At 44.9% G+C, this 23883-nt stretch overlaps 1 protein-coding gene across 1 annotated transcript; it reads right to left on the bottom strand.

The window, feature by feature from the left end:
* Nucleotides 1-12127: 12127 nt before the first annotated feature.
* On the bottom strand, nucleotides 12128-20950 carry LOC119923987 (olfactory receptor 4C46-like). Its single transcript, XM_038743113.1, has 7 exons — nucleotides 20825-20950; nucleotides 20645-20739; nucleotides 19443-19588; nucleotides 17209-17294; nucleotides 12812-13251; nucleotides 12324-12516; nucleotides 12128-12232 (listed from the first exon to the last, which is right to left on the bottom strand). The coding sequence occupies exons 1-7, from the start codon at nucleotides 20948-20950 to the stop codon at nucleotides 12128-12130; spliced, it is 1191 nt and encodes a 396-aa protein (XP_038599041.1).
* Between the last annotated feature and the right edge of the window lie 2933 nt (nucleotides 20951-23883).

The raw sequence follows: 23883 nt of genomic DNA on the forward strand, positions 1-23883 counted from the left end.
GGGGGAGCATAGATTTTGGCTAGCTATTACTGTTACCACAATGAACAGGTTCCCCATTATAGTCACTGGGAAAGTCCCTGGAGAATGAATTCAATCACGTTGTCTTTATATTCCATCTCTTCCTGTGGAGGAGGCCAGCTCCCAAGTGAGAGCCATTTTACCTGCAAATATAATGAAAATTACAAATGAAGAAGTCTTAGATACAAGCGGAGCTGCTCTTTGTAGGACTTCAAAGGTTCCATTTCTATTATCTCGTTTATTCCCTGCAAACTCTGTGTGAATTAGATGGAACTCTGTTTAGCTTCTTCAATTTATAAAGGGGAAAATGAGGCTTAATAATGATGATGGCATTTGTTAAACACTTCCTGTGTGCAAAGCACTGTTCTAGTGCTCTGGAGGATACAAGGTGATCAGATTGTCCCACGTGGGGCTCACAGTCTTAATCTCCATTTTACAGATGAGGTAACTAAGGCACAGAGAAGTGAAGTGACTTGCCCAAAGTCACACAGCTGACAAGTGGCAGGGCCAGGATTTGAACCCATGGCCTCTGACTCCCAAACGCATGCTCTTTCCAATGAGCCACGCTGCTTCTTGCTTCTAGTGAGGTACAACAGCAACTCAATGGCTGAACTGGAATTAGAGGGCAAATACAAACCAGATTAAAGCTGGGACCTAGTGCAGTGTCCTTGCTCCATCATTGAATTCACTTTCAGATAGCCAGCTCAGTCAAGACAATAAGCTTTCCTGTCTCTGGCCAAGAGCAAGAAAAAATTTCCAAAAGGTGATGCATGAAACTTTGACTTTCAACTAGATTATCTACAATGCTATTTGATTGTCTGTGCCTTATAGACAGGGAACTTGTCTACCAATTCTGTTATATTGTAGTCTCCCAAATGCTTAGTACAGTGACAGGACACAGAAAGCACTCAATACTTATGACTGATTGGATTATAAATATGACAAATGAAATAGTTGTATCTGAGGTAAAAATATTCCTTGCTACGTTGCTCTAGTATTGTCCTTAAACAATTCCTGAATGATGATACTGTCTAAATGTTTTAGAATATACAGTACTTGACAAACTTAATTTTTAAACTTTTCATATATTTTTGTTCATTTTCATTGTTCATTCATTTTGCAAGTGACTAAAATAGTGATTATACAGTACCGATAGTGTGGGTGTAATGTCCTGTTTTGGGTTTAATGTATTTTATGGAATTTGTTAAGCACTAACTATGGGTCAGGCTCTGTACTATGTACTGGGTTAGATAAAAGATAATTGGATTGGACACAGTTCCTGTCCCATACAGGACTCACTCACTGTCTTAATTCCAATTTTATAGATGAGATAACTGATGCACAGAGAAGTTAAGTGACTTGTCCAAAGTCACACAGAAGGTAAATTATGAAGTCGGGATTAGAACCCAGGCCTTCTGACACCTGGGCCCATGCTCTTTATCCTAGGACATGCAGCTTTCCTGTTCAAAACCTTAGAAAGTATATAACAAGCAGGTGACACGTGCCCTTCCCACAGTGATCTTACAGAAGAGTGAAGAATGTCTTTGAAAGAGTCAGCAAACATATGAATTGTCCATAACGTACCTGAAAAATTTTCTCATACAGCAGTCTATTGCAGTCTATTACTAAAAAGCTCGCTCAATATACTTGAGCTCAATTTTTAATTTCCCTGAGACCTGCCATGACAACCATGAAGTTTTGCAGTTGTGACTTCACAAAGAGGCTGAGAAAACAAATATTCATATCAACATATTTTAAACAGCCATACACCACTAAACAGACATTCAGGAGTTTTTGTTCAATTAGTTTCAATGAGAAGAGATACATGTGACATATTATTTGGAAGACTAAAACTCAGAAAGCAAGTCAAACTACAAAAATGTATCCTTGCTACTTCCAAAGATGGGGATGTTATTCCTCTAGCTTTGTGTAGCTTAGGTGGCAAATCAATCAATCAATCAATCGCATTTATTGAGTGCTTACTGTGTGCAGAGCACTGTACTAAGCGCTTGGGAAGTACAAGTTGGCAACATATAGAGACAGTCTCTACCCAACAGTGGGCACACAGTCTAGAAGGGGGAGACAGAGAACAAAAGCAAACATATTAACAAAATAAAATAAATAGAATAGACATGTACAAGTAAAATATATAAATAATTAAATAGAGTAATAAATATGTACAAACATATATACATATATACAGGTGCTGTGGGGAAGGGAAGGAGGTAAGATGAGGGGATGGAGAGGGGACGAGGGGGAGAGGAAGGAGGGGGCTCAGTCTGGGAAGGCCTCCTGGAGGAGGTGAGCTCTCAGTAGGGCCTTGAAGGGAGGAAGAGAGCTAGCTTGGCGGATGGGCAGAGGGAGGGCATTCCATGCCAGGGGGATGACATGGGTCTGGGGTCGACAGCGGAACTGGCGAGAGTTAGGCACAGTGAGGAGATAAGCAGCAGAGGAGTGGAGGGTGCGGGCTGGGCTGTAGAAGGAGAGAAAGAAGGTGAGGTAGGAGGGGGCGATGTGATGGAAAACCTTGTAGCCGAGGGTGAGGAGTTTCTGCCTGATGCGCAGATTGATTGGTAGCCACTGGAGATTTTTGAGGAGGGGAGTAACATGCCCAGAGTGTTTCTGGAGAAAGACAATCCGGGCAGCGGCATGAAGTATGGATTGAAGTGGGGAGAGACACTACTTTTGATAGATAAACACAAAATTTCTTGCAAATGGAAGGGCGGGTTACACCTTATTTAGGGAGAACTATTTTAATAATTCTTTCTTAACCTATAAACCTTTCCCTGTGGCCTCAATTCTTGGTTTTGTCTTGGAGACCATGCTATCAGGCCTAATACAGGAAAAACATTTACATTTTACCTAATACATTTTTGTGCCATGGTGATGACTTAGGGAATGCCTCTCATCCATAGCTCTGGGAGACCATAAACAGCAGAAAATGCCATTTTCAATCTCTAGTTTTAGAAAGCCTTTCTTCCAATCCTGAGAAGCTTTCAGAAAATTCTTTTCACTTCTAGGGCAAACTCCATAAACAAGGCTCTGATGAAGACCGTATCTCTAATAGCACCAAATCTTCCTTATGAAGAAGGTTTGCCAAAAAAATGACTAATTTGGATTTTACTTGGAACAACCATTCATATACTCATTTGGGGGATTTGAACTGACCTTGGGAATTTTCACTTCTGTTTCCTTAAAGAGCAGTTTATGAACAATGTTCACGAGGAGGTGAACGCCATGATATGAATGGCCTTAATCCATTCTGAACAGCAACAACAATAGAGCTTCATCATTCTCACAGTGCTACTTCTACACTGGCTGAATTCACTGAGAAGTTTCTCAGTGTCCAGGGAATTTGCTACCTTCTATGACATCCTGCTATGGTGTGTAACACCTGCAGAGATTCTTCAAGGATGAATGCATCCATAGGCCAAAAAGATATGAAATAAGCAACAAGCTATTTGGCTCGTGGACACGTGTCCGATTTCAGCCTGTTACCTCCTACAGGAGTTCTGATTGGGGAAAATATTTCATATCTCCTAACTAGGCATTTGAAGGTGCACTAAACTAGCCCCGATAAAGCAAAAGCAGCTGAACTTTCACTACTTCATTCAATGGTATTTATTGAGCACTTACTGTGTGCAAAGCACTGGACTAAGCATATAGGAGAGTACAATACAATAGTCACATTCCCTGCCCATAACAAGTTCACAATCTAGCGGGAACCGAAGGGTTAGCTTTGGTATCTTCATAGCAGTGAAGTCCAGTGTTTCTTCAATCAATTCATTAATAGCATTTCTTGAGTGTCTGCTATATACAGAGCAATCAATCAATCGTATTTATTGAGCATTTAGTGTGGACAGCACACTGCACTATGCACGTTGGACAGTACAATACAGTTGGTTGACATGATCCCTGCCCTCAAGGAGCTTGCAATAGAGTGGGGGAGACAAACATTAAAATAAATTACAGGTAAGGGAAGCAACTGAGTATAAGGATATATGTATACATAAGTAGATATGCAATCTTTGTAGATATGCAATCTTGTAGATATGCAATACCAAACACTGTACTAAGCACTTGGGATGGTAAAATAATTATAAAAATAATACTTACTAGGGTGACAAGCATCATACTAAAAACTGGAGTAGATGCAATAAATCAGTCAACCCATCGGTAGTATTTATTAAACACTAACTGTATTGAGGGCACTGTACTAGGTGCTTGGGAGAGTACTACACCAACACATTCATTCATTCATTCATGCAATCATATGTCCTGAGTGCTTACTGTGTGCAGAGCACTGTACTAAGTGCTTAGGAAGTACAAATCGGCAACATATAGAGATGGTCCCTACCCAGCAACGGGTTCACAGTCTAGAAGGGAAAGACAGACAACAAAACAAAACAAGTAGACAGGTGTCAATACCATCAGAATAAATAGAGTTATAGCTGTATACACATCATAATAAATAAACATAGTAAATATGCACAAATAAAATAAATAGAGTAATAAGTAAGTCCAAATATATACAAGTGATGTGGGGAGGGGAAGGGAGTAGGGCAGAGGGAGGGAGAGGACAATAGGGAGGTGACAAGTGGGAGGAGAGGGGAAAAGGGAGGTTCAGTCTGGACAGGTCTCCTGGAAGAGGTGAGCTCTCAGTAGGGCTTTGAAGACAGAAAGAAAGATAGCTAGTTTGGCGGATGTATGGAGGGAAGGCATACCAAGCCAGGGGAAGGACGTGGGCCAAGGTTCAATGGAGGGACAGGCGAGAATGAGGCAGTGAGGGGGTTAGCAGCAGGGGAGCCGTGTGTGCAGGCTGGGTTGTAGAAGGAGAGAAGGGGGATGAAGTAGGAGGGGTCGAGATGATGGAGAGCCTTGAAGCCAAGAATGAGGAGCTTTTGTTGATTCAAAGCTTAACAGGCAACCACTGGAGGAGGGCAATGACATGCCCAGAGCGTTTCTGTACAAAGATAATCCGGCAGTAGAGTGAAGTAGAGACTGAAGTAGGGAGAGACAGGAGGATGGTAGATCATAAAGCAGGCTGATGCAATAATCCAGTTGGTATTGGATAAGAGATTGAACCAGCAAGGGAGCGGTTGGATGGAGAGGAAAGGGTGGATTTTGGCGATGATGTGGAGGTGAGACCGGAAGCTTTCGGTGATTGATTGGATGTGTGGGGTGAATGAGAGGGCGAGGTCAAAGATAACACCAAGGTTGCCGGCTTGTGAGACAGGAAGGATGGTAGTGTTGTCTACAGTGATGGGAAAGTCAGGGAGAGGAAAGTGTTTGGAAGGGAAGATAAGGAGCTCAGTCTTGGGCATACTGAGTTTTAGATGGTGGGCAGACATCCAGATGGAGATGTCCTGAAGGCAGGAGGAGATATGAGCCTGGAGGAAGGGAGAGGGAATAGGGGTGGAGAACACAACAATATACTAGACACATTACCTGCAAACACTGAGTTTACAGTCTAGAGGGGAAGTCAGACATTAATATAAATAAATAAATTACAGAAGTGCTATGGGGTTAGGTCGGGAGATGAATGAGGGGAGCAAGTCAAGAGGGAAATGAGAGTTTAGTCAGGGAAGGCGTCTTGTAGGAGATGTGCCTTCAGTAAGGCTTTTACAGTGGTGAGAGTAAATGTCTGTTGGATAGGAAAAGGAAAGGCATTCCTGGCCAGAGTTAGGACATGATGATGATAATGATGGCATTTGTTAAGCACTTCCTTTGTCCCAAGTACTGTCTTAAGTGGTGGGGCAGATACAAGGAAATCAGGTTGTCCCACGCGGGGCTCACAAACTTAATACCCATTTTACAGATGAGGTAAATGAGGCACAGAGAAGTTAAGTGGCTTGCCATGGTGAGGACATGGGTGAGGGGTTGGCGGAGGGATAGACGAGATCGAGATGGAAAGAGAAGGTTGATATTAAAGGAGCGAAGTGTGTGGACTGGGTTGTAGTAGGAGAGTGGCAAAGTGGTAGAAAGGGGTAAGGTGATCGTGTACTTCAAAGCCAATGGTAAGGAGCTTCTGCTTTACATTACCACAGTGTGAGCAGATCAAACACAATTCCAGTCCCACATGGGTCTCCAAGTCTAAGAGAGAAGGAGGACAGGGCTTTTATTCCCATTTTTACAGTTGAAAAAACTGAAGTACAGAGAAGTTAGGTGGGAAGCAACATGGCCCAGAAGAAAGAGCTCGGGCCTGGGAGTTAAATGAACTGGGTTTTAATCCTGCTCTGCTGTTTCTCTGCTGTGTAACCTTGGAGAAGTCTGTCCCGAGGTGACCCTTGGGTACTGGCCATCTCTAGGTCAAAATCTATCTCATGACCACCTGAGCCAGCAGGCCGAACTTGGAAGTGAGGGTGGGATACCACCCCCACTACCAAATCTGCTAGATTGACAGCCCAAACTGGGAATACAGAAGGTGTCCCTCTCCCCCGTGCCAATCAAATTAGGTATGGAGGAGGGGGGAGGGCAGAGACTGGATAGACTGAGGCCGGAAGCTGGAATGGCCTAGGGGCACAGGCAATAAATACCTGTCGCTTCTGACCTTCTGGGTCAGAACACCAGGACACGCAGGAGCAGCAGCCCACGTGTCTCTCCCTACCCAAAAGGCCAGACGCCTGCTCCACAACCAGAACCAACACACTGAGGCAAGGGCCGCGGGACAGGTGAGTGTCTCGTGGGTGGGACCGAGGTACCCCGCTGCTGATGGGAATCATGAGTGGATTCCTTCCATATAGGGAGAGCACACTGTGAGAGCTAGCAGCCCACCACGTGTGCGGGTAATGTAATGAATTCTTCCCATGTGTGAAAGTAAGTGGATTCTTCCCGAGTGGGAAGTACACATGAGTGAGAGCTAGCCGCCTCACCCACAAGCGATTAACGTATGATTGTGTTCCTCCCGTGTAGGGAAGCTCTAATATTGCTAATTGATTATACTCCTCCCTAAAGGGAATTTCAATCCATTGCGCCTAAACAATTCCATAAATTCAATTCGCCTCGCAGAATAAATTTTATATAAAACTCAGGCTTTCCATCCTCAGCCTCTCTTTCTCACTCTCCCCTCGCCAATCACTGAACGAACCCATCCCCGGACGACGGATGACAAAGTCATTGAACTTCTCTGTACCTCAGTTACCCCATTTGTAAAATGGGATCAAATCCTACCCCCTCCTACTTAGACTATGAGCCCGATGTGGGGCTTGGACTGAGTCCAGTGCTCAGTATAGTGCCCAGAGCTTAGTACAGTGCCTGGCACATAGTAAGCACTTAACAAATACCATAATTATTATAATCTTGAATGCGCCCCAGTGCTTAGTACAGTGTTTGGCACATAGTAAGTGCTTAATAAGTACAACAAAAAAATAGTAATTTGCCCAAGGTAACACAGCAAGTGGAAGAAGAGTTTAAACCTCTGGTCGCTTGACTCCCAGACCAGTACTCTTTCCACTAGGTCATGCGTGCTCCTTGTCATATAAAATGAAAATGATACATGATCCCTGGCCTCAACGAGCTTACAATTTAAATTAACAGATGAGACCAAGTAATAGAGTATATACGATTTGAGATACTTCCCAAGGTAGTATCTCACATAAAAAAAATATGTGATGGTGTCGTTGGTAGTGACACACAATATCGCTTGCTCTGAGGGCTACAGAAGGTCACCATTATGCCTCTTGCAGGTATTTGAATTATCCAGAAGATGGACATCAAACCATCTGGACAATTTAACTAACATTTTTGGTACCTTATGAGATTGCTAAACTAAATTTGGATTGGATTTGGAGAAGTAACATGGCCTAGTAGAAAGAACACAGGCCTAGGAGTCAGAAGACATCAATCAATCAATCAATCAATCAATCGTATTTATTGAGCGCTTACTATGTGCAGAGCACTGTACTAAGCGCTTGGGAAGTACAAATTGGCATCACATAGAGACAGTCCCTACCCAACAGTGGGCTCACAGTCTAAAAGGGGGAGACAGAGAACAGAACCAAACATACCAACAAAATAAAATAAGTAGGATAGAAATGTACAAGAAAAATAAATAAATAAATAAATTAATAGAGTAATCAATATGTACAACCATATATACATATATACAGGTGCTGTGGGGAAGGGAAGGAGGTAAGACGGGGGGATGGAGAGGGGGACGAGGGGGAGAGGAAAGAAGGGGCTCAGTCTGGGAAGGCCTCCTGGAGGAGGTGAGCTCTCAGCAGGGCCTTGAAGGGAGGAAGAGAGCTAGCTTGGCGGATGGGCAGAGGGAGGGCATTCCAGGCCCGGGGGATGACGTGGGCCGGGGGTCGATGGCGGGACAGGCGAGAGCGAGGTACAGTGAGGAGATTAGTGGTGGAGGAGTGGAGGGTGTGGGCTGGGCAGTAGAAGGAGAGAAGGGAGGTGAGGTAGGAGGGGGCGAGGTGATGGACAGCCTTGAAGCCCAGGGTGAGGAGTTTCTGCCTGATGCGCAGATTGATCGGTAGCCATTGGAGGTTTTTGAGGAGGGGAGTAATATGTCCAGAGCGTTTCTGGACAAAGATAATCCGGGCAGCAGCATGAAGTATGGATTGAAGTGGAGAGAGACACGAGGATGGGAGATCAGAGAGAAGGCTAGTGCAGTAGTCCAGACGGGATAGGATGAGAGCTTGAATGAGCAGGGTAGCAGTTTGGATGGAGAGGAAAGGGCGGATCTTGGCAATGTTGCGGAGCTGAGACCGGCAGGTTTTGGTGACGGCTTGGATGTGAGGGGTGAATGAGAGAGCAGAGTCGAGGATGACACCAAGGTTGCGGGCTTGTGAGACGGGAAGGATGGTAGTGCCGTCAACAGAGATGGGAAAGTCAGGGAGAGGACAAGGTTTGGGAGGGAAGACAAGGAGCTCAGTCTTCGACATGTTGAGCTTTAGGTGGCGGGCGGACATCCAGATGGAGATGTCCTGAAGGCAGGAGGAGATGCGAGCCTGGAGAGAGGGGGAGAGAGCAGGGGCAGAGATGTAGATCTGGGTGTCATCAGCGTAGAGATGATAGTTGAAGCCGTGGGAGCGAATGAGGTCACCAAGGGAGTGAGTGTATATTGAGAACAGAAGGGGACCAAGCACTGAACCTTGGGGAACCCCCACCGTAAGAGGATGGGAGGGGGAGGAGGAGCCTGCAAAAGAGACTGAGAAAGAACGACCGGAGAGATAAGAGGAGAACCAGGAGAGGACGGAGTCTGAGAAGCCAAGGTCAGATAACGTGTGGAGGAGAAGGGGGTGGTCCACAGTGTCAAAGGCAGCTGAGAGGTCGAGGAGGATTAGGACAGAGTATGAGCCGTTGGATTTGGCAAGCAGGAGGTCATTGGTGACCTTTGAGAGCGCAGTTTCCGTGGAATGAAGGGGACGGAAGCCAGACTGGAGGGGGTCGAGGAGAGAGTTGTTGTTGAGGAATTCTAGGCAGCGCGCGTAGACAACTCGTTCAAGGAGTTTGGAAAGGAATGGTAGGAGGGATATGGGACGATAACTAGAAGGTGAGGTGGGGTCAAGAGAGGGTTTTTTTAGGATGGGAGAGACATGGGCATGTTTGAAGGCAGAGGGGAAGGAACCAGTGGAAAGTGAGCGGTTGAAGATGGAAGTTAAGGAGGGGAGAAGGGATGGAGCGAGAGATTTCATAAGATGAGAGGGAATGGGGTCAGAAGCACAGGTGGCCGGAGTAGCACTTGAGAGGAGGGATGAGAGCTCCTCTGAGGATACTGCTGGGAAGGATGGGAGAGTATCAGAGAGTGTTGAGAGCCGGGGGGTTGGAGAAAGGGGGGAAGAGACTTTGGGGAGGTCGGACCTGATGGATTGAATTTTGTTAATGAAGTAGGAGGCCAGATCGTTGGGCGTGAGGGAAGGAGGAGGGGGAGGAACCGGGGGCCTGAGAAGGGAGTTGAATGTACGGAAGAGCTGGCGGGGGTGATGGGCATGGGTGTCAATAAGGGAGGAGAAATAGTTTTGTCTGGCAGAAGAGAGGGCTGAGTTAAGGCAGGAAAGGATAAACTTGAAGTGAACGAGGTTGGCATGGTGTTTAGACTTTCGCCAGCAGCGTTCGGCAGCTCGAGCATAAGAGCGAAGGAGGCGGACAGTGGCAGTGATCCAGGGCTGTGGGTTAGTGGTGCGAGAGCGGCGAAGGGAAAGGGGAGCGAGCGAGTCTAGCTGAGTAGAAAGGGTAGAGTTGAGAGCAGTAATCTGATCATCAAGACTGGGTAGAGAGGAGAGGGCGGCGAGGTGGGGTGTGAGGCGCTCCGAAAGATGGGTGGGGTCCAGAGAGCGGAGATCTCTGTGAGGGAGTAATACGGATTTACGGGGGAAAGGTGTGTGAGTGAGGAGGCAGGTGAGAAGATTATGATCAGAGAGAGGGATCACAGAGTTGGTGAGGGTGGACACAGTGCAGCGGTAGGAGATGATGAGGTCGAGGGTATGACCAAGTTGGTGAGTGGGTGAGGTGGGGTGGAGGAAGAGGTTGGCAGCGTCAAGTAGAGATAGAAGGCGGGAGGCAGAGGAGTCGTTAGGGATATCCATGTGGATATTGAAGTCTCCGAGGATCAGAGTGGGCATGGAGAAGGAGAGAAGGAATGTGAGGAAGGGGTCAAAGTCGTTAAAGAAGTTGGAAGTGGGGCCCGGAGGGCGGTAGATGACGGCTACAAGAATCTGGAGGGGGTGGTAGAGGCGAATAATTTGGGCTTCAAAGGAAGGGAAGGAAAGGGAAGGGGGAGGAGGGATAGTGCGAAAGCGACATTGGGGGGCGAGAAGGAAACCGACACCTCCTCCTTTTCCGGTGAGTCTGGGGGAGTGGGAGAAGAAGAGGCCTGCACTGCAGAGAGCAGCAGAAGAGACCGTGTCGTCCGGCGACAGCCATGTTTCAGTTAGGGCGAGGAGGAGTAGAGAACTGGAAAGGAAAAGGTCCAGGATGAAAGGGATCTTACTTAAAACGGAGCGGGGGTTCCAGAGGCCACACTTGGCATCAGCTGTCGAGGGAGGGGAGGGAGGGGGAAGGGTGCGAGGGGTGGGGAGGGTTTGGATTGGGATGAGTTGGCGGGGGCCTGGGCGGGGAGAGTGGGAAGGGGCGTGGCGATGGGAAAGGAGAACTGGGATGGGGTGGGGGCGGGGAGAAGGGGAGGAGGGGGGCCGGGAGGGAGAAGCGGAGGACCTGTGCTGGTACAGAGGAATCCTTGGTAGGGGTTGAGGGGGAGCGGTCTTGGTGGGTGAGAGGGAGGGAAACAGCTGGGTGGGAGAGGGGAAGGGGAAGGGAAGACATGAGTTCTAATCCTGCCTCTGCCACTTGTTTGCTGTGTAACCTTGGGCAAGTTGCTTAACTTCATACTGCCTCAGTTTCCTCAACTGAAAAATGGGGGTTAAATACTTGTTCTCCCTCCTACGTAGACTGTGAGTCCTATGTGGGACAGAAACTGTCGAACCAGGTTATCCCGTGTCTACTCCAGGGCTCAGTATAGCACTTGGCACATGGTAAGTACTTAACAAATACCACAATTTTCATTATTTTCATTATTCTTCTAATTATTATTATTGTGTTTACTATTGGTCAGATAAGCATTCTACACCGTGTATAGCAACAATAATCTGAATAGTTTTCAGGTTTCACTGTCAAAGAGTAATATTGTCCATCAGGAGCTATGTTTGTGTTGGAGTATATTCAAGACCGGTTTTGTTTCATCTGAAAGAGGGTGGCTAGTTTGGTGATTAAAAAGCTGATGCAGGGCCCACTTTAGCAGGCTTGGGCTATTCTTACTGATTTTCCCAAGTCAAGGTGGTCCCTAAGGTTTTCCTTCCTCCTTCTTCATCACAGAATGCTGGCTCTGCTGTGTCAAGTCTATCCAAATCCCAATAAAAATCTCTATCCTCCTTGACAGATAGAGTCAATACTATGTCATCCTGGACACATTAATTTCAATTATTGAGTATATAATCTTGAGTGCTTTCCCATTAATCAGAATTATCTGTTTTCCTTTCTATTCTTCCCTTAAGTGGATTCCAATTACCCCTAGAATATACTGAAAGCAGTCTTTTAAACAATGTGTATAATGAAAAGGAAGACTTAAACACATATAGGAAATGACATTCATTGTTCCGACAATTCAGAATACATTAAAACCTTCAAGTATGGGTCTTTTAGAAGAGATTAAGCCACAGTGGTTTTTCTTAAAGCATCTCAAGAACCCACTGGCTCCTTCCTTCTCCCACTGAAAAAAAAGAATATAATTCTCAGAAAGTGATTCACTTCTCTCCTGAAGTCATTATTTGGCTCCACAACTTCCTCATGGCATTTTTCACCTCTGCATTTCTCACGGTGTAGATCAAGGTATTTAACATGGGAGTAATGGAAACATAGAATACGGCCACTGCTTTATCCATGGGGAAGGTGAAGACAGGCCTCTTGTAGGTGAAGATACAGGGAACAAAGAACTGCATGAGGACCATGATGTGAGAGCCACAGGTGGAGAGGGCTTTGCGCCTTCCCTCTGAACTATAACGTTATAACGTTTATAACTATAACTATAACGTCAGGATGACCACGTAGGAGATGACCAACATAAGGAAACAGAGAGTTCAGATCAGGCCACCGTTGGCAGCCACTGACAGGCCCACGACGTAGGTGTCTGAGAAGGTGACTTCCAACACAGGGTACATGGCACAGAGAAAATGATGAATGACATTGGGACCATAGAAGGGCAGCCAGAATAGTAAGAGAATCTGAATTATTGAATGCAAGAAGCCAACTACCCCCACCACCCCCACCCACCAGTAGGACACACACTTGCCTGTTCATGATGATCAAATAGTGCAGCGGTTTGCAGATGGTCACGTAATGGTCATAGGCCACCACAATGAGAAGGACGGCCTCTGTCCCTCCAAAGGTGTGTGATACAAAGAGCTGGACTATACAGCTATCATAGGAGATGGCTTTCCTGGCAGACAGGCTGTTTACAATCATTTTGGTAGTAGTGGAAGAGGAGTAGATGGTATCTATGAAAGATAAGTATGAGAGGAAGTAGTACATAGGGGAGCTGAGATTCTGGCTGGCCTTGATGGTGATGACCACAAGGAGGTTTCCCAAAAGAGTTACCAGGTAGATGATTAGGAACAAAACAAATAAAAGTTTCTGCAACTCTGAATTATGGGTAAGTCCCCGGAGAATGAATTCGGTCACATTGTTACTTTTTTCCATCGATTCAATGTTGGTGATGAACATACCAGTGAGCTTGCATGACATAGAACAAGTTTACCTGAAAAGATAAAGATAATTGAATTTCTTTAGCACTGTTGTTTTCCCGTGGAACCCAAGATACTTTATTTCTACTACCTAATATTTCACTTATTCTTAAAACACCTTGGTCCCATTTGACAAAAAAAATCAAGCCAGGTAACTTGTATTATACCACACCTTCAGCCAAGGGTCATCAATCAATCAATGGTATTGACTGAGTGCTTACTCTGTGCAGAGTGCTGTACTAAGTGCTTAGACATGCTAAATCCAGTATTCTATCCACTTGGTTCAGAGCTTGCCAACCAGCATGGCTAGTAGCATTTCACTTGAATTTTCACCCTTTATTCACCCCTCCCTCAGCCCCACAGAACTTATGTATCTACCTGCAATTTATATATTTATCACTGGGCTCACTGTGAGCAGAGAACATGTCTACCAACTCTGTTGTATCATATTTTCCTAAACACTAGGTAGAGTGCTTGAGCAGCAGTGTTGCCCAGTGGAAAGAGAATGGGCTTGGGAGTTAGAGGTCATGAGTTCTAATCCCAGCTCTGCCACTTGTCAGCAGGATGACCCTGGGCAAGTCACTTAAGTCCTCTGTGACTCAGTTCCCCCATCTGTAAAATGGGGATGAAGACTGTGAGCCCCATGTGGGACAACCTGATTACCTTGTATCTACCCCAGCGCTTAGAACAGTGCTTGGCACAAATTAAGCGCATAACAAATACCATCATTATCTTCATCATCATCATCAGTGCTCTGCACACAGTGATTGCTCAATAAGTGTGATGGATAGATTGATGGATTTCACAGCACACTGGAGCTCCCGACAGGAGTCATTTTGCTTTACTGAGGGATGATTAGAAATATAATAATAATAATGGCATTTGTAAAGCACTTACTATGTGTCAAGCACTGTTCTAAGCAATGCAGCAGATACAAGGTGATCAGGATGTCCCACGTTGGACTCTCAGTCTTAATCCCCATTATACAAATGAGGTACTGAGGCACAGAGAAGTTAAGTACAATGCCCAAAATCACATAATGATAATAATAATGATGGCATTTATTAAGCGCTTACTATGTGCAAAGCACTGGGGAGGTTACAAGGTGATCGGGTTGTCCCACGGGGGGCTCACAGTCTTCATCCCCATTTTACAGATGAGGTAACTGAGGCACAGAGAAGTTAAGTGACTTGCCCAAAGTCCCACAGCTGACAATTGGCAGAGCCAGGATTTGAACCCATGACTTCTGACTCCCAAGCCCGAGGTCTTTCCACTAAGCCACGCTACCTCAGGCCTGGAATTAGAACCTATGACGTCTGACTCCCAAGCCCATGCTCTTTCCACTAAACCACGAATAGGTTTGCTGAATTATTTGCTTTAGAAAACTGTTGTCTCTTTTTAGTAGACAAGGGGTATTTACTGTTAGGTTTAATTTATTCCCTACTCTCACTGTGAATGCATCTTGTGGCACATGTTAGGACAACTAAACTTTCCTCTTTCAATCAGTCCTGCTTCTGTGATTCCACTCGAGAGCGAATCCCTTATAGGTAATGGGTTCTATTGGTGAGTGGAAGCAAATAGCCACAAAGATTCCTGAAATAGTACATAATCCATAAAACTACAATCTCTCTGCTTTTTTATTCTCAAAATAAAGGATTTAATTATTCAATTGAGGATATTGGATTCTCTTTCTTGTCCTTTTATCGATCAACCATTCAATCAATGGTAATAACGGAATGCCTGGAGTGCGGTATTCAATGCCTGGGAGAATACAATACAATAGAGATTGTAAACTCGTTGTGATCAGGGAATGTGTCTGTTATATTGCTATGCTATATTCTACTCTCCCAAGCGCTTAGTATAGTACCCTGCACATAGTAAATGCTCAGTAGGTATGATTAACTGACTAGAGTAGGTAGACCTGATCGCTGCCCACAAGGAGCTTACAAAGTGGAGGGTGAGGTAGATATTAAAATAAAGGATAGATGATTATGCCCATAAGTGCTGTGGGGCTGGGATGAATGTCAAAGTGTTTAAAGGGTAGAGTCCCAAGAGCAGGTAATGCAGAAGAAAGGAAAAGTTGGAGAAGTGAAGGCATAGCAAGAAAATCCTCATGGAGGAGACCTGATTTTAGATGAGATTAGAAGATGGGGGGAGTAGTCCTCTCAGATAAAAGGGAAGTCACAGCAAGAAACATACTTTTCCTTCCAGTTTCTAAGAAATCCCCTCTTTGGCTTCTGCTTCCCAGAAGAAAACTTGGAAATTTGTAAGACTCTTCCTTTAGGGAATTGCCCTTGCCCCTCCCCACTTCCTGTTCTCCCTGTTTAACAAATAATTCTCAACTCCTTAGATTCCTTGTCTCCTATATCCTGCATCCTTTCTCTCAAACTTTCAATGCCCACCCACTCTTTACATCAATCAATCACTCATTCATTCAATCGCATTTATTGAGTGCTTACTGTGTGCAGAGCACTGTACTAAGCACTCAATCAATCAGTGTATTGAATGTCTACTGCCCTGGTACTCCTGGTTCTCCTCCTATCTCTCTGGCCGCTCAGTCTAAGTCTCATTCACAGGCTCCTCCTCTGTCTCACATCCCCTAACTGAGGGGGTCTCTCAAGGTTCAGTTCTGGGTCCCCTCCTATGGTTCATCTATACCCACTCCCACGCATTTGCTCCCATGGCTAAAACTACCTACCATCTCTATACGAAAGATTTCCAGATCTACATCTGCAATCCAGATCTCTCTCCTCTGCAGTCCCATATTTCCTTCTGCCTTCAAGAAATCTCTACTTGGATGTACCAGCAACACCTCAAACGTAGCATGCCCTAAACAGCACTATCTTATTTTCCCACGCAAACTCTGTCCTCCCCATGACTTTCCCATCACTGTACACAACACCACCATCCTTCCTGCCTCACAAGCTCATAACCTTGGTGTTATCCTTCACTCAACTCTCATTCAACTCACATATTCAATCTGTCACTAAATCCTATCCGTCCAACCTTTACAACATCGCTAAAATCTTCCTTTTCCTCTCCATCCAAACTGTTACCACGTTAATCCAAGCACTGTCCTATCCCATATTGATCACTATATTTGCCTGCTTTCTAACCTCCCTGCCTCCCATTTCTCTCCACTCCAATCCATACTTCATTCTGTTGCCCAGACTACTTTTTTTACAAAAACATTGTCCATGATTCCCCAGTCTTCAAGAACTTCCACATCAAATAGGAACTCCTTACCATCAGCTTTAAAGCACTTAATCACCTTGCCTCCTCCTACCTTACCTCAGTACTTCCTACTATAACCCATCCCAGACAGTTCACCCCTATCGTGTCAACCTACTCACTGTATCTTGATCTGGTCTATCTCATTGCCGACCTCTTGCCCATATTCTGCCTCTATCCTGGTTGCCCTTCCTCTTCGTATCCAACAAACAATCACTCTCCCCACCATCAAAGCCTCGTTGAAGGCACATCTCCAAGAGGATTTTCCTGAATAAGCCCTGATTTCCTCCACTACCACTCCCTTCGGTGTCACCTTTGCATTTGGATTTGCATCGCTCCCTCAGCCTCACAGCACTTATGTACATAACCGTAATTTATTTATTTGTATCTACCCTGTACTTAGAACAGAGCTTGGCACAAAGCAAGCACTTAACAAATACCATTATCATTATTATTATTATATTGTCTGTCTCTCCCTCTAGCCTGTAAACTCGTTGTGGGTAGGGAACGTATCTATTAATTCTGCTATATTGTACTATCCCAAGCACTTCCTACAGTACTCTACACACAGCAAACACTTAATAAATGTGGTTGATTGGTTACTGTGTACAGAGCATTACACTGAGTGCTTGGGAGAGGACAAATATAGGCAATGTTTCTGAAGAGCCAAATATAAATACAGTAAAAAAAAAGGCATTTTTGAGCACCTGTATACATCTGAGATTTCCAATAGAAACACATAACTGTTCTCTGGAGTCGTTTCAAAACTGGTTTTCGATTTGGGACAAATAAGGTCAATTCCTAATGTTATTCACAGTTTTATGGGGCATATTGGTGCCCTAAATCATCATCATTATCAATCGCATTTATTGAGCACTTACTATGTGCAGAGCACTGTACTAAGCGCTTGGGAAGTACAAATTGGCAACATATAGAGACAGTCCCTACCCAACAGTGGGCTCACAGTCTAAAAGATAATAAATCCGTACAGACATATATACAGGTGCTGTGGGGAGGGGAAGGAGGTAAGGTGGTGCGGGGGCGGGGATGGGGACTTACCCAAAGTCACACAGCTGACAAGTGGCGAAGCCGGGATTTGAACCCATGATCTTTGACTCCCAAGCCCAGGCTCTTTCCATCGAGCCACGCTGCTTCTCAAAATAAGTGGTTTTCCAATGAGTTGCCTTGATATAAGCACATGAAGGAGAAACAGACATTCATATTGACTTTACAGTCTCCAGACATCATCATCATTAGAGAAAAATGCTACCCAATAAGAGTTAGAATAAGATTCCTTTCCATGGGATGAAAAATAAGTCACTGAAGTAATGATCATATAGAATGGAAGAGATATATTTGTTAAATATGTAATATTAAAGTGGATAATTTCCTATGATGTTTGTAGTATTGTTCCCTAACCTCAATAGCTCATTTGATAAACTACTTTAGCTAGTAGCAGTCTAGATATTCCCTCTCAGAGACATACCCATGGATTGACAGCTGCATCAGTCACTCTCCTCTCCTATCCATATTTCATTATGAGCCCAGCATTTATCTTTCATTATATTTGTTAAATTCTTACTGTGTGCCTGGCACTATACTAAGTGCTGAGATAGAAACATGCTAATCAGGGTGGACAAAATTCATGTCCCAAAGTGGGCTCACACTCTTAATCCCCTTTTTACAAATGAGGTAATTGAGGCACAAAGAAGTGAGGTGAATTGTCCAAGGTCACAGAGCAGGCTAAGAGCAGGGCAGGGATTAGAACTCAGGTTCTTCTGACTCCCAGACCTGTCCTCGATCCATTAGGCCTCACTGGTTCTCTAAAATGTTGATCTTTCTAATATGTTGTTCTGTCACATCTCTCCACTCCTCAAAAACCTCCAGTGGTTTTCCAGACCTCTCCACATTAAGTAGGAACTCCTAATCACTGGCTTTAAAACACTCCATAAACTCTGTCCTTCCTATTTATCCACTCTCTTTTCTCTTTTCTATTCACACTTTGCTCCTCCCAGACAGTACTTCATTCTTGTCTCTTAATAATAATAATGATGGCATTTGCTAAGCACTTACTATGTGTGAAGCACTGTTATAAGTGCAGGGAAGGATACAAGGTGATCAGATTGTCCCACGTGGGGCTCACAGTCTTAATCCCCATTTTACAGGTGAGGGAACTGAGGCCCAGAGAAGTTAAACGACTTGCTCAAAGTCACACAGCTGACCAGTAGCGGGGCCAGGATTTGAACACATGACCTCTGACTTCCAGGCCCAGGCTCTCTCCATTGGGCCACACTGGTTCTCTTCTGCCAGGGTTCACTTTGTCATGTTTTTTTTTTCTTTCTGCTTGGAACTCCCTCCCTCTGTAAATCCTACAGAACCCCCTCCCCCTCTTCCTCAAACTCCCCAATTTCAAAGTGTTACTGAAATCATACCTCTGACAAAGAAATCTACTCTGATTAATTATTTCTGCTACTCACGCTGTGTTTCCTTCAATTGCCATTTCAGCACTCAGTGCCAACCGAGGACCTACAAACTCAAGCTTCCATAACACTTATGTCCACATTTTATATAATAAATTCTTCAAGCATTAATTCACGTAGACAACCCATTTTGCTCTTTCCTCCTCTCTCGACATTATTTCAACATCTATTTCCCCTACAAAGTGTAAGCTCCTTAATGGCAAGGACCATGTCTATTAATTCGATTGTACTCTCCCAAGCGCTTAGTACAGCGCTCTGCACACAGTAGGTGCTCAGTAAATTGATCAATTTATAGTAACCTGATTTCTCCAAGATAAAAACAAAGCGTGACTTCTTTTCCTTGGAAAGAGTGACCTGTTCACCCAACTCCATCAATGGCTTGCTCCAATAACAGTCTCCTTGAGGTAGAACAGACACAAGCCTAACACGGTTAACATGGAACTGGTGGCCACTCCATTCTAGCCACAACCATGTTTCTCAGCTTCGTTTCCTAACCCTTGACAAAGACACAAAATCCTAGAAACTAGAAAAGCACCAGGTCTGAGATTCCATAAGATCCCAGGTTCACTGGATAAACCCAAACTTAATCTGAGATCTCTTTTCTTGGAGTAAAGTCTGGATTTGGAGCAGCAATGAATTTTAGTCCAGTTTCCTTTGATTGCCAATCTTTCTCTGCAATATTAGCTCAAGATCCTACTCTCAGAACATCTGGATACTTTATGAAGGAGGACTTCTAAGTGCACTAAAAACTTGGTGACTTCTCCAGGTCAGTCAGAAAGGATATATTTTGCCCAGACTGTGACAAATGTCTCTACCAAACTCAATCTGTCCACCCTTGCTTTAGATCTGCCCTGAAGAAGAGTCATTAGGTTCACTGTTTCTCCTCTCACATTTAAACTAGATTCTACAGATATTCAGGAATCTCATAACATTCTGTCCAATCAGCCTCATGGGAATATAACTAGTCTCCCCTTGGGGAAGGTTTACCCAAGATGATGTCAAACTGAATTCTGCTTTAGAAAAATGAGTATAGATGCAGGGAAGGAAAAACACATTTTCAATGGATTTTGATCCCAAAAGAGAAATCATTTCTGCTCCCCTCATGACCATCATCAAATTGCCAGTCACCAGAACCTTCAACCAAATATCCACTAGTGATTTAGAGAAGATAGCTGAGAAAAACTTTCAGATAATTTTGGAGGGAAATTTTCCAGCTCATTTGTCTGTGTATTTCAAGCAAAAGAGCTTGCTCACTTGTTTGCCTGACTTGCATCTCTGATTTCACACGTTTATCAAATGGAGACAGCATCAGTGGGCACTTTAGGTTGATAGCACTGTTAACAGACAAAATCAATCAATGGTATTTATTGAGCACTTCCTCTGAGCAGAGCATTGTACTAAATGCTCAGTAAAGTAAAATATAACAGAGTTGGTAGACACATTCACTGGCCACAACAAGCTTAAAATCTAGAGGGCAAAAGAGTTTCATTTGACTAATAGAATGCTCCCTAGGGAAAATAGCCAGTGCTACAACTTGGCAAAAGAAGCAAAATTATCAGTTCAAAACACAAAAACAAAGATGAAGAGACCATAGGTCCTATTAAAACTAATCCATTCCAGGTTGATTAAACATTTGGTCTTATTATGCATGGTAAATCCACTTGGTTTTACTGTATGTTCCATTTTGGTCTCTGTTTAACAGATTTCTCTTTAAATTCAGGCAAAAGTTGGGCTTGCACGCCAACCGTGCCTTCCAGCTTGCCTGACTGGCAAAAGTCTTTATGATGGATAGTTTAGTCCAGATTCACCAGTCGTATTCCTGGATGTTCCCTGTTCCACTCCCAAACCTACCAAACCCTTGGCCCCCAGTGACTGCTTTTTGTGGGGAAGGAATATTTCACACCTACCGAGAACCTTTCCACAAGGGTATTTCATGGATTTAGCCAGAAATAATGCATTAATTCTGACAGAATGCATGGATGAAAATATTGTCCACAAATACCAGCTCATCTACACTGAAGGTCTATGTAGATAACATCTACTTAAGAATGGGAATCAGTCAACAATAGAAATGGTGTCCACTAACGTGACCTTTCAAAACACACAAGCCTCCAGCTCACTTGGGATCTTCCTGCAGACTTCATTTTCCTATTACTAATGCCAACCTTGTCACTGTACCTCGATCTCATCGATCTCGCCATTGACCTCTTGCCCACATCTCGCCTCTGGCCTGGAATGCCCTTCCTCTTCATATCCAACAGGCAATTACTTTTCCTCTCTTTGACGTCTCATTGAAATTACATCTCTTCCAAAAGGCCTTCCCTGACTGAACCCTCCTTTCCTCTTCCACTCCATTTTGCATCACCTTGACTTTCTCCCTTTATTCATCCTCCCGCTCAGCCCTGAAGAACTTACATACACATCTATAATTTCATTTATATTTGTGTCTGTCTCCCCCTTTAGAATTTAAGCTCAATGTGGGCAGGGAATGTGTCTGTTATAATGTTATATTGTACTCTCCCAAGTGCTAAGTATAGAGCTCTGAGAACAGTAAACACTCAATAAATACAATTTGCTGACTGGCTGACACCATGTCCCATATGCTCCACTATATCTTGGTCAAAAGAAGTAAGAAGCTGTAGAGTTTGTTTTTTTCTTTTGTTTTGTAATGTTTTATTTTTCAATTGTATCTGTTATGTGCTTACTGTATGGCAGGCATTCATTCATTCATTCAAATGTATTTTTTGAGTGCTTACTGTGTCTAAAGCACTATACTAAACTAAGCACGTGGGAGAGTATAGTATAAAAACAAGCAGATACATTCTTTACCCACAACGAGCTCACAGTCCAGAGGGGGAGAAAGACTAATATATATATATATATATATATATATATATATATATATATATATATATATAAAGATATATTTAAATAATAGTATATACAGGCGCTGTAATAAGTGCTGGGGCAAGTACAAGCTAATCAGGCTGGATACAGTCCACGTCCCACATGGTGCTCACAGACAATCCCCATTTTATTAATGAGGTACCTGAGACACAGAGAAGTGACTTACCCAAGGACCCAAAGCAAACAAGTGGCAGGACCAGGTTTAGAACACAAGCCCTCCCAGATTGCTTCAGATTGCATTCTAGAACTGGGAAATCTTCCAAAGGAATCGTCAACTCATTAGCAAGTTGTAAATCACCCCCTCTCAACTCTACCCTTTATACTCAGCTAGTCTTACTCGCTCCCCTTTCCCTTCTCTGCTCTCGTACCACTAACCCACAGCCCTGGATCACTGCCACTCTCCGCCTCCTTCACTCTTATGCTCGAGCTGCCGAATGCTGTTGGCGAAAGTCTAAACACCAGGCCAACCTCGTTCACTTCAAGTTTATACTTTCCTGCCTTAAATCAGCCCTCTCCTCTGCCAAACAAAACTATTTCTCCTCCCTTATTGACACCCATGTCCATCACCCCCCGCCAGCTCTTCCGTACATTCAATTCCCTTCTCAGGCCCCCGGTTCCTCCCCCTCCTCCTTCCCTCACCCCCAACGATCTGGCCTCCTACTTCATTAACAAAATTAAATTCATCAGGTCTGACCTCCCCAAAGTCACTTCCCCCCCTTCTCCAACACCCCGGCTCTCAACACTCTCTGATACTCTCCCATCCTTTCCTGCCTTAACTCAGCCCTCTCTTCTGCCAGACAAAACTATTTCTCCTCCCTTATTGACACCCATGCCCATCACCCCCGCCAGCTCTTCCGTACATTCAACTCCCTTCTCAGGCCCCCGGTTCCTCCCCTTCTCCTCAACACGTTATCTGACCTTGGCTTCACTGACTCCGTCCTCTCCTGGTTCTCCTCTTATCTCTCCGGTCGTTCTTTCTCAGTCTCTTTTGCAGGCTCCTCCTCCCCCTCCCATCCTCTTACTGTGGGGGTTCCCCAAGGTTCAGTGCTTGGTCCCCTTCTGTTCTCAATCTACACTCACTCCCTTGGTGACCTCATTCGCTCCCACGGCTTCAACTATCATCTCTACGCTGATGACACCCAGATCTACATCTCTGCCCCTGCTCTCTCCCCCTCCCTCCAGGCTCGCATCTCCTCCTGCCTTCAGGACATCTCCATCTGGATGTCCGCCCGCCACCTAAAGCTCAACATGTCGAAGACTGAGCTCCTTGTCTTCCCTCCCAAACCTTGTCCTCTCCCTAACTTTCCCATCTCTGTTGACGGCACTACCATCCTTCCCATCTCACAAGCCCGCAACCTTGGTGTCATCCTCGACTCCGCTCTCTCATTCACCCCTCACATCCAAGCCGTCACCAAAACCTGTCGGTCTCAGCTCCGCAACATTGCCAAGATCCGCCCTTTCCTCTCCATCCAAACCGCTACCCTGCTAATTCAAGCTCTCATCCTATCCCGTCTGGACTACTGCACTAGCCTTCTCTCTGATCTCCCATCCTCGTGTCTCTCTCCACTTCAATCCATACTTCATGCTGCGGCCCGGATTATCTTTGTCCAGAAACGCTCTGGACATATTACTCCCCTCCTCAAAAACCTCCAATGGCTACCGATCAATCTGCGCATCAGGCAGAAACTCCTCACCCTGGGCTTCAAGGCTGTCCATCACCTCGCCCCCTCCTACCTCACCTCCCTTCTCTCCTTCTACTGCCCAGCCCACACCCTCCACTCCTCCACCACTAATCTCCTCACTGTACCTCGCTCTCGCCTGTCCCGCCATCGACCCCCGGCCCACGTCATCCCCCGGGCCTGGAATGCCCTCCCTCTGCCCATCCGCCAAGCTAGCTCTCTTCCTCCCTTCAAGGCCCTGCTGAGAGCTCACCTCCTCCAGGAGGCCTTCCCAGACTGAGCCCCTTCTTTCCTCTCCCCTCGTCCCCCTCTCCATCCCCCCGT

Source organism: Tachyglossus aculeatus, unplaced genomic scaffold (assembly GCF_015852505.1).
Source record: "Tachyglossus aculeatus isolate mTacAcu1 unplaced genomic scaffold, mTacAcu1.pri scaffold_75_arrow_ctg1, whole genome shotgun sequence".
Lineage (NCBI taxonomy): Eukaryota > Metazoa > Chordata > Mammalia > Monotremata > Tachyglossidae > Tachyglossus > Tachyglossus aculeatus.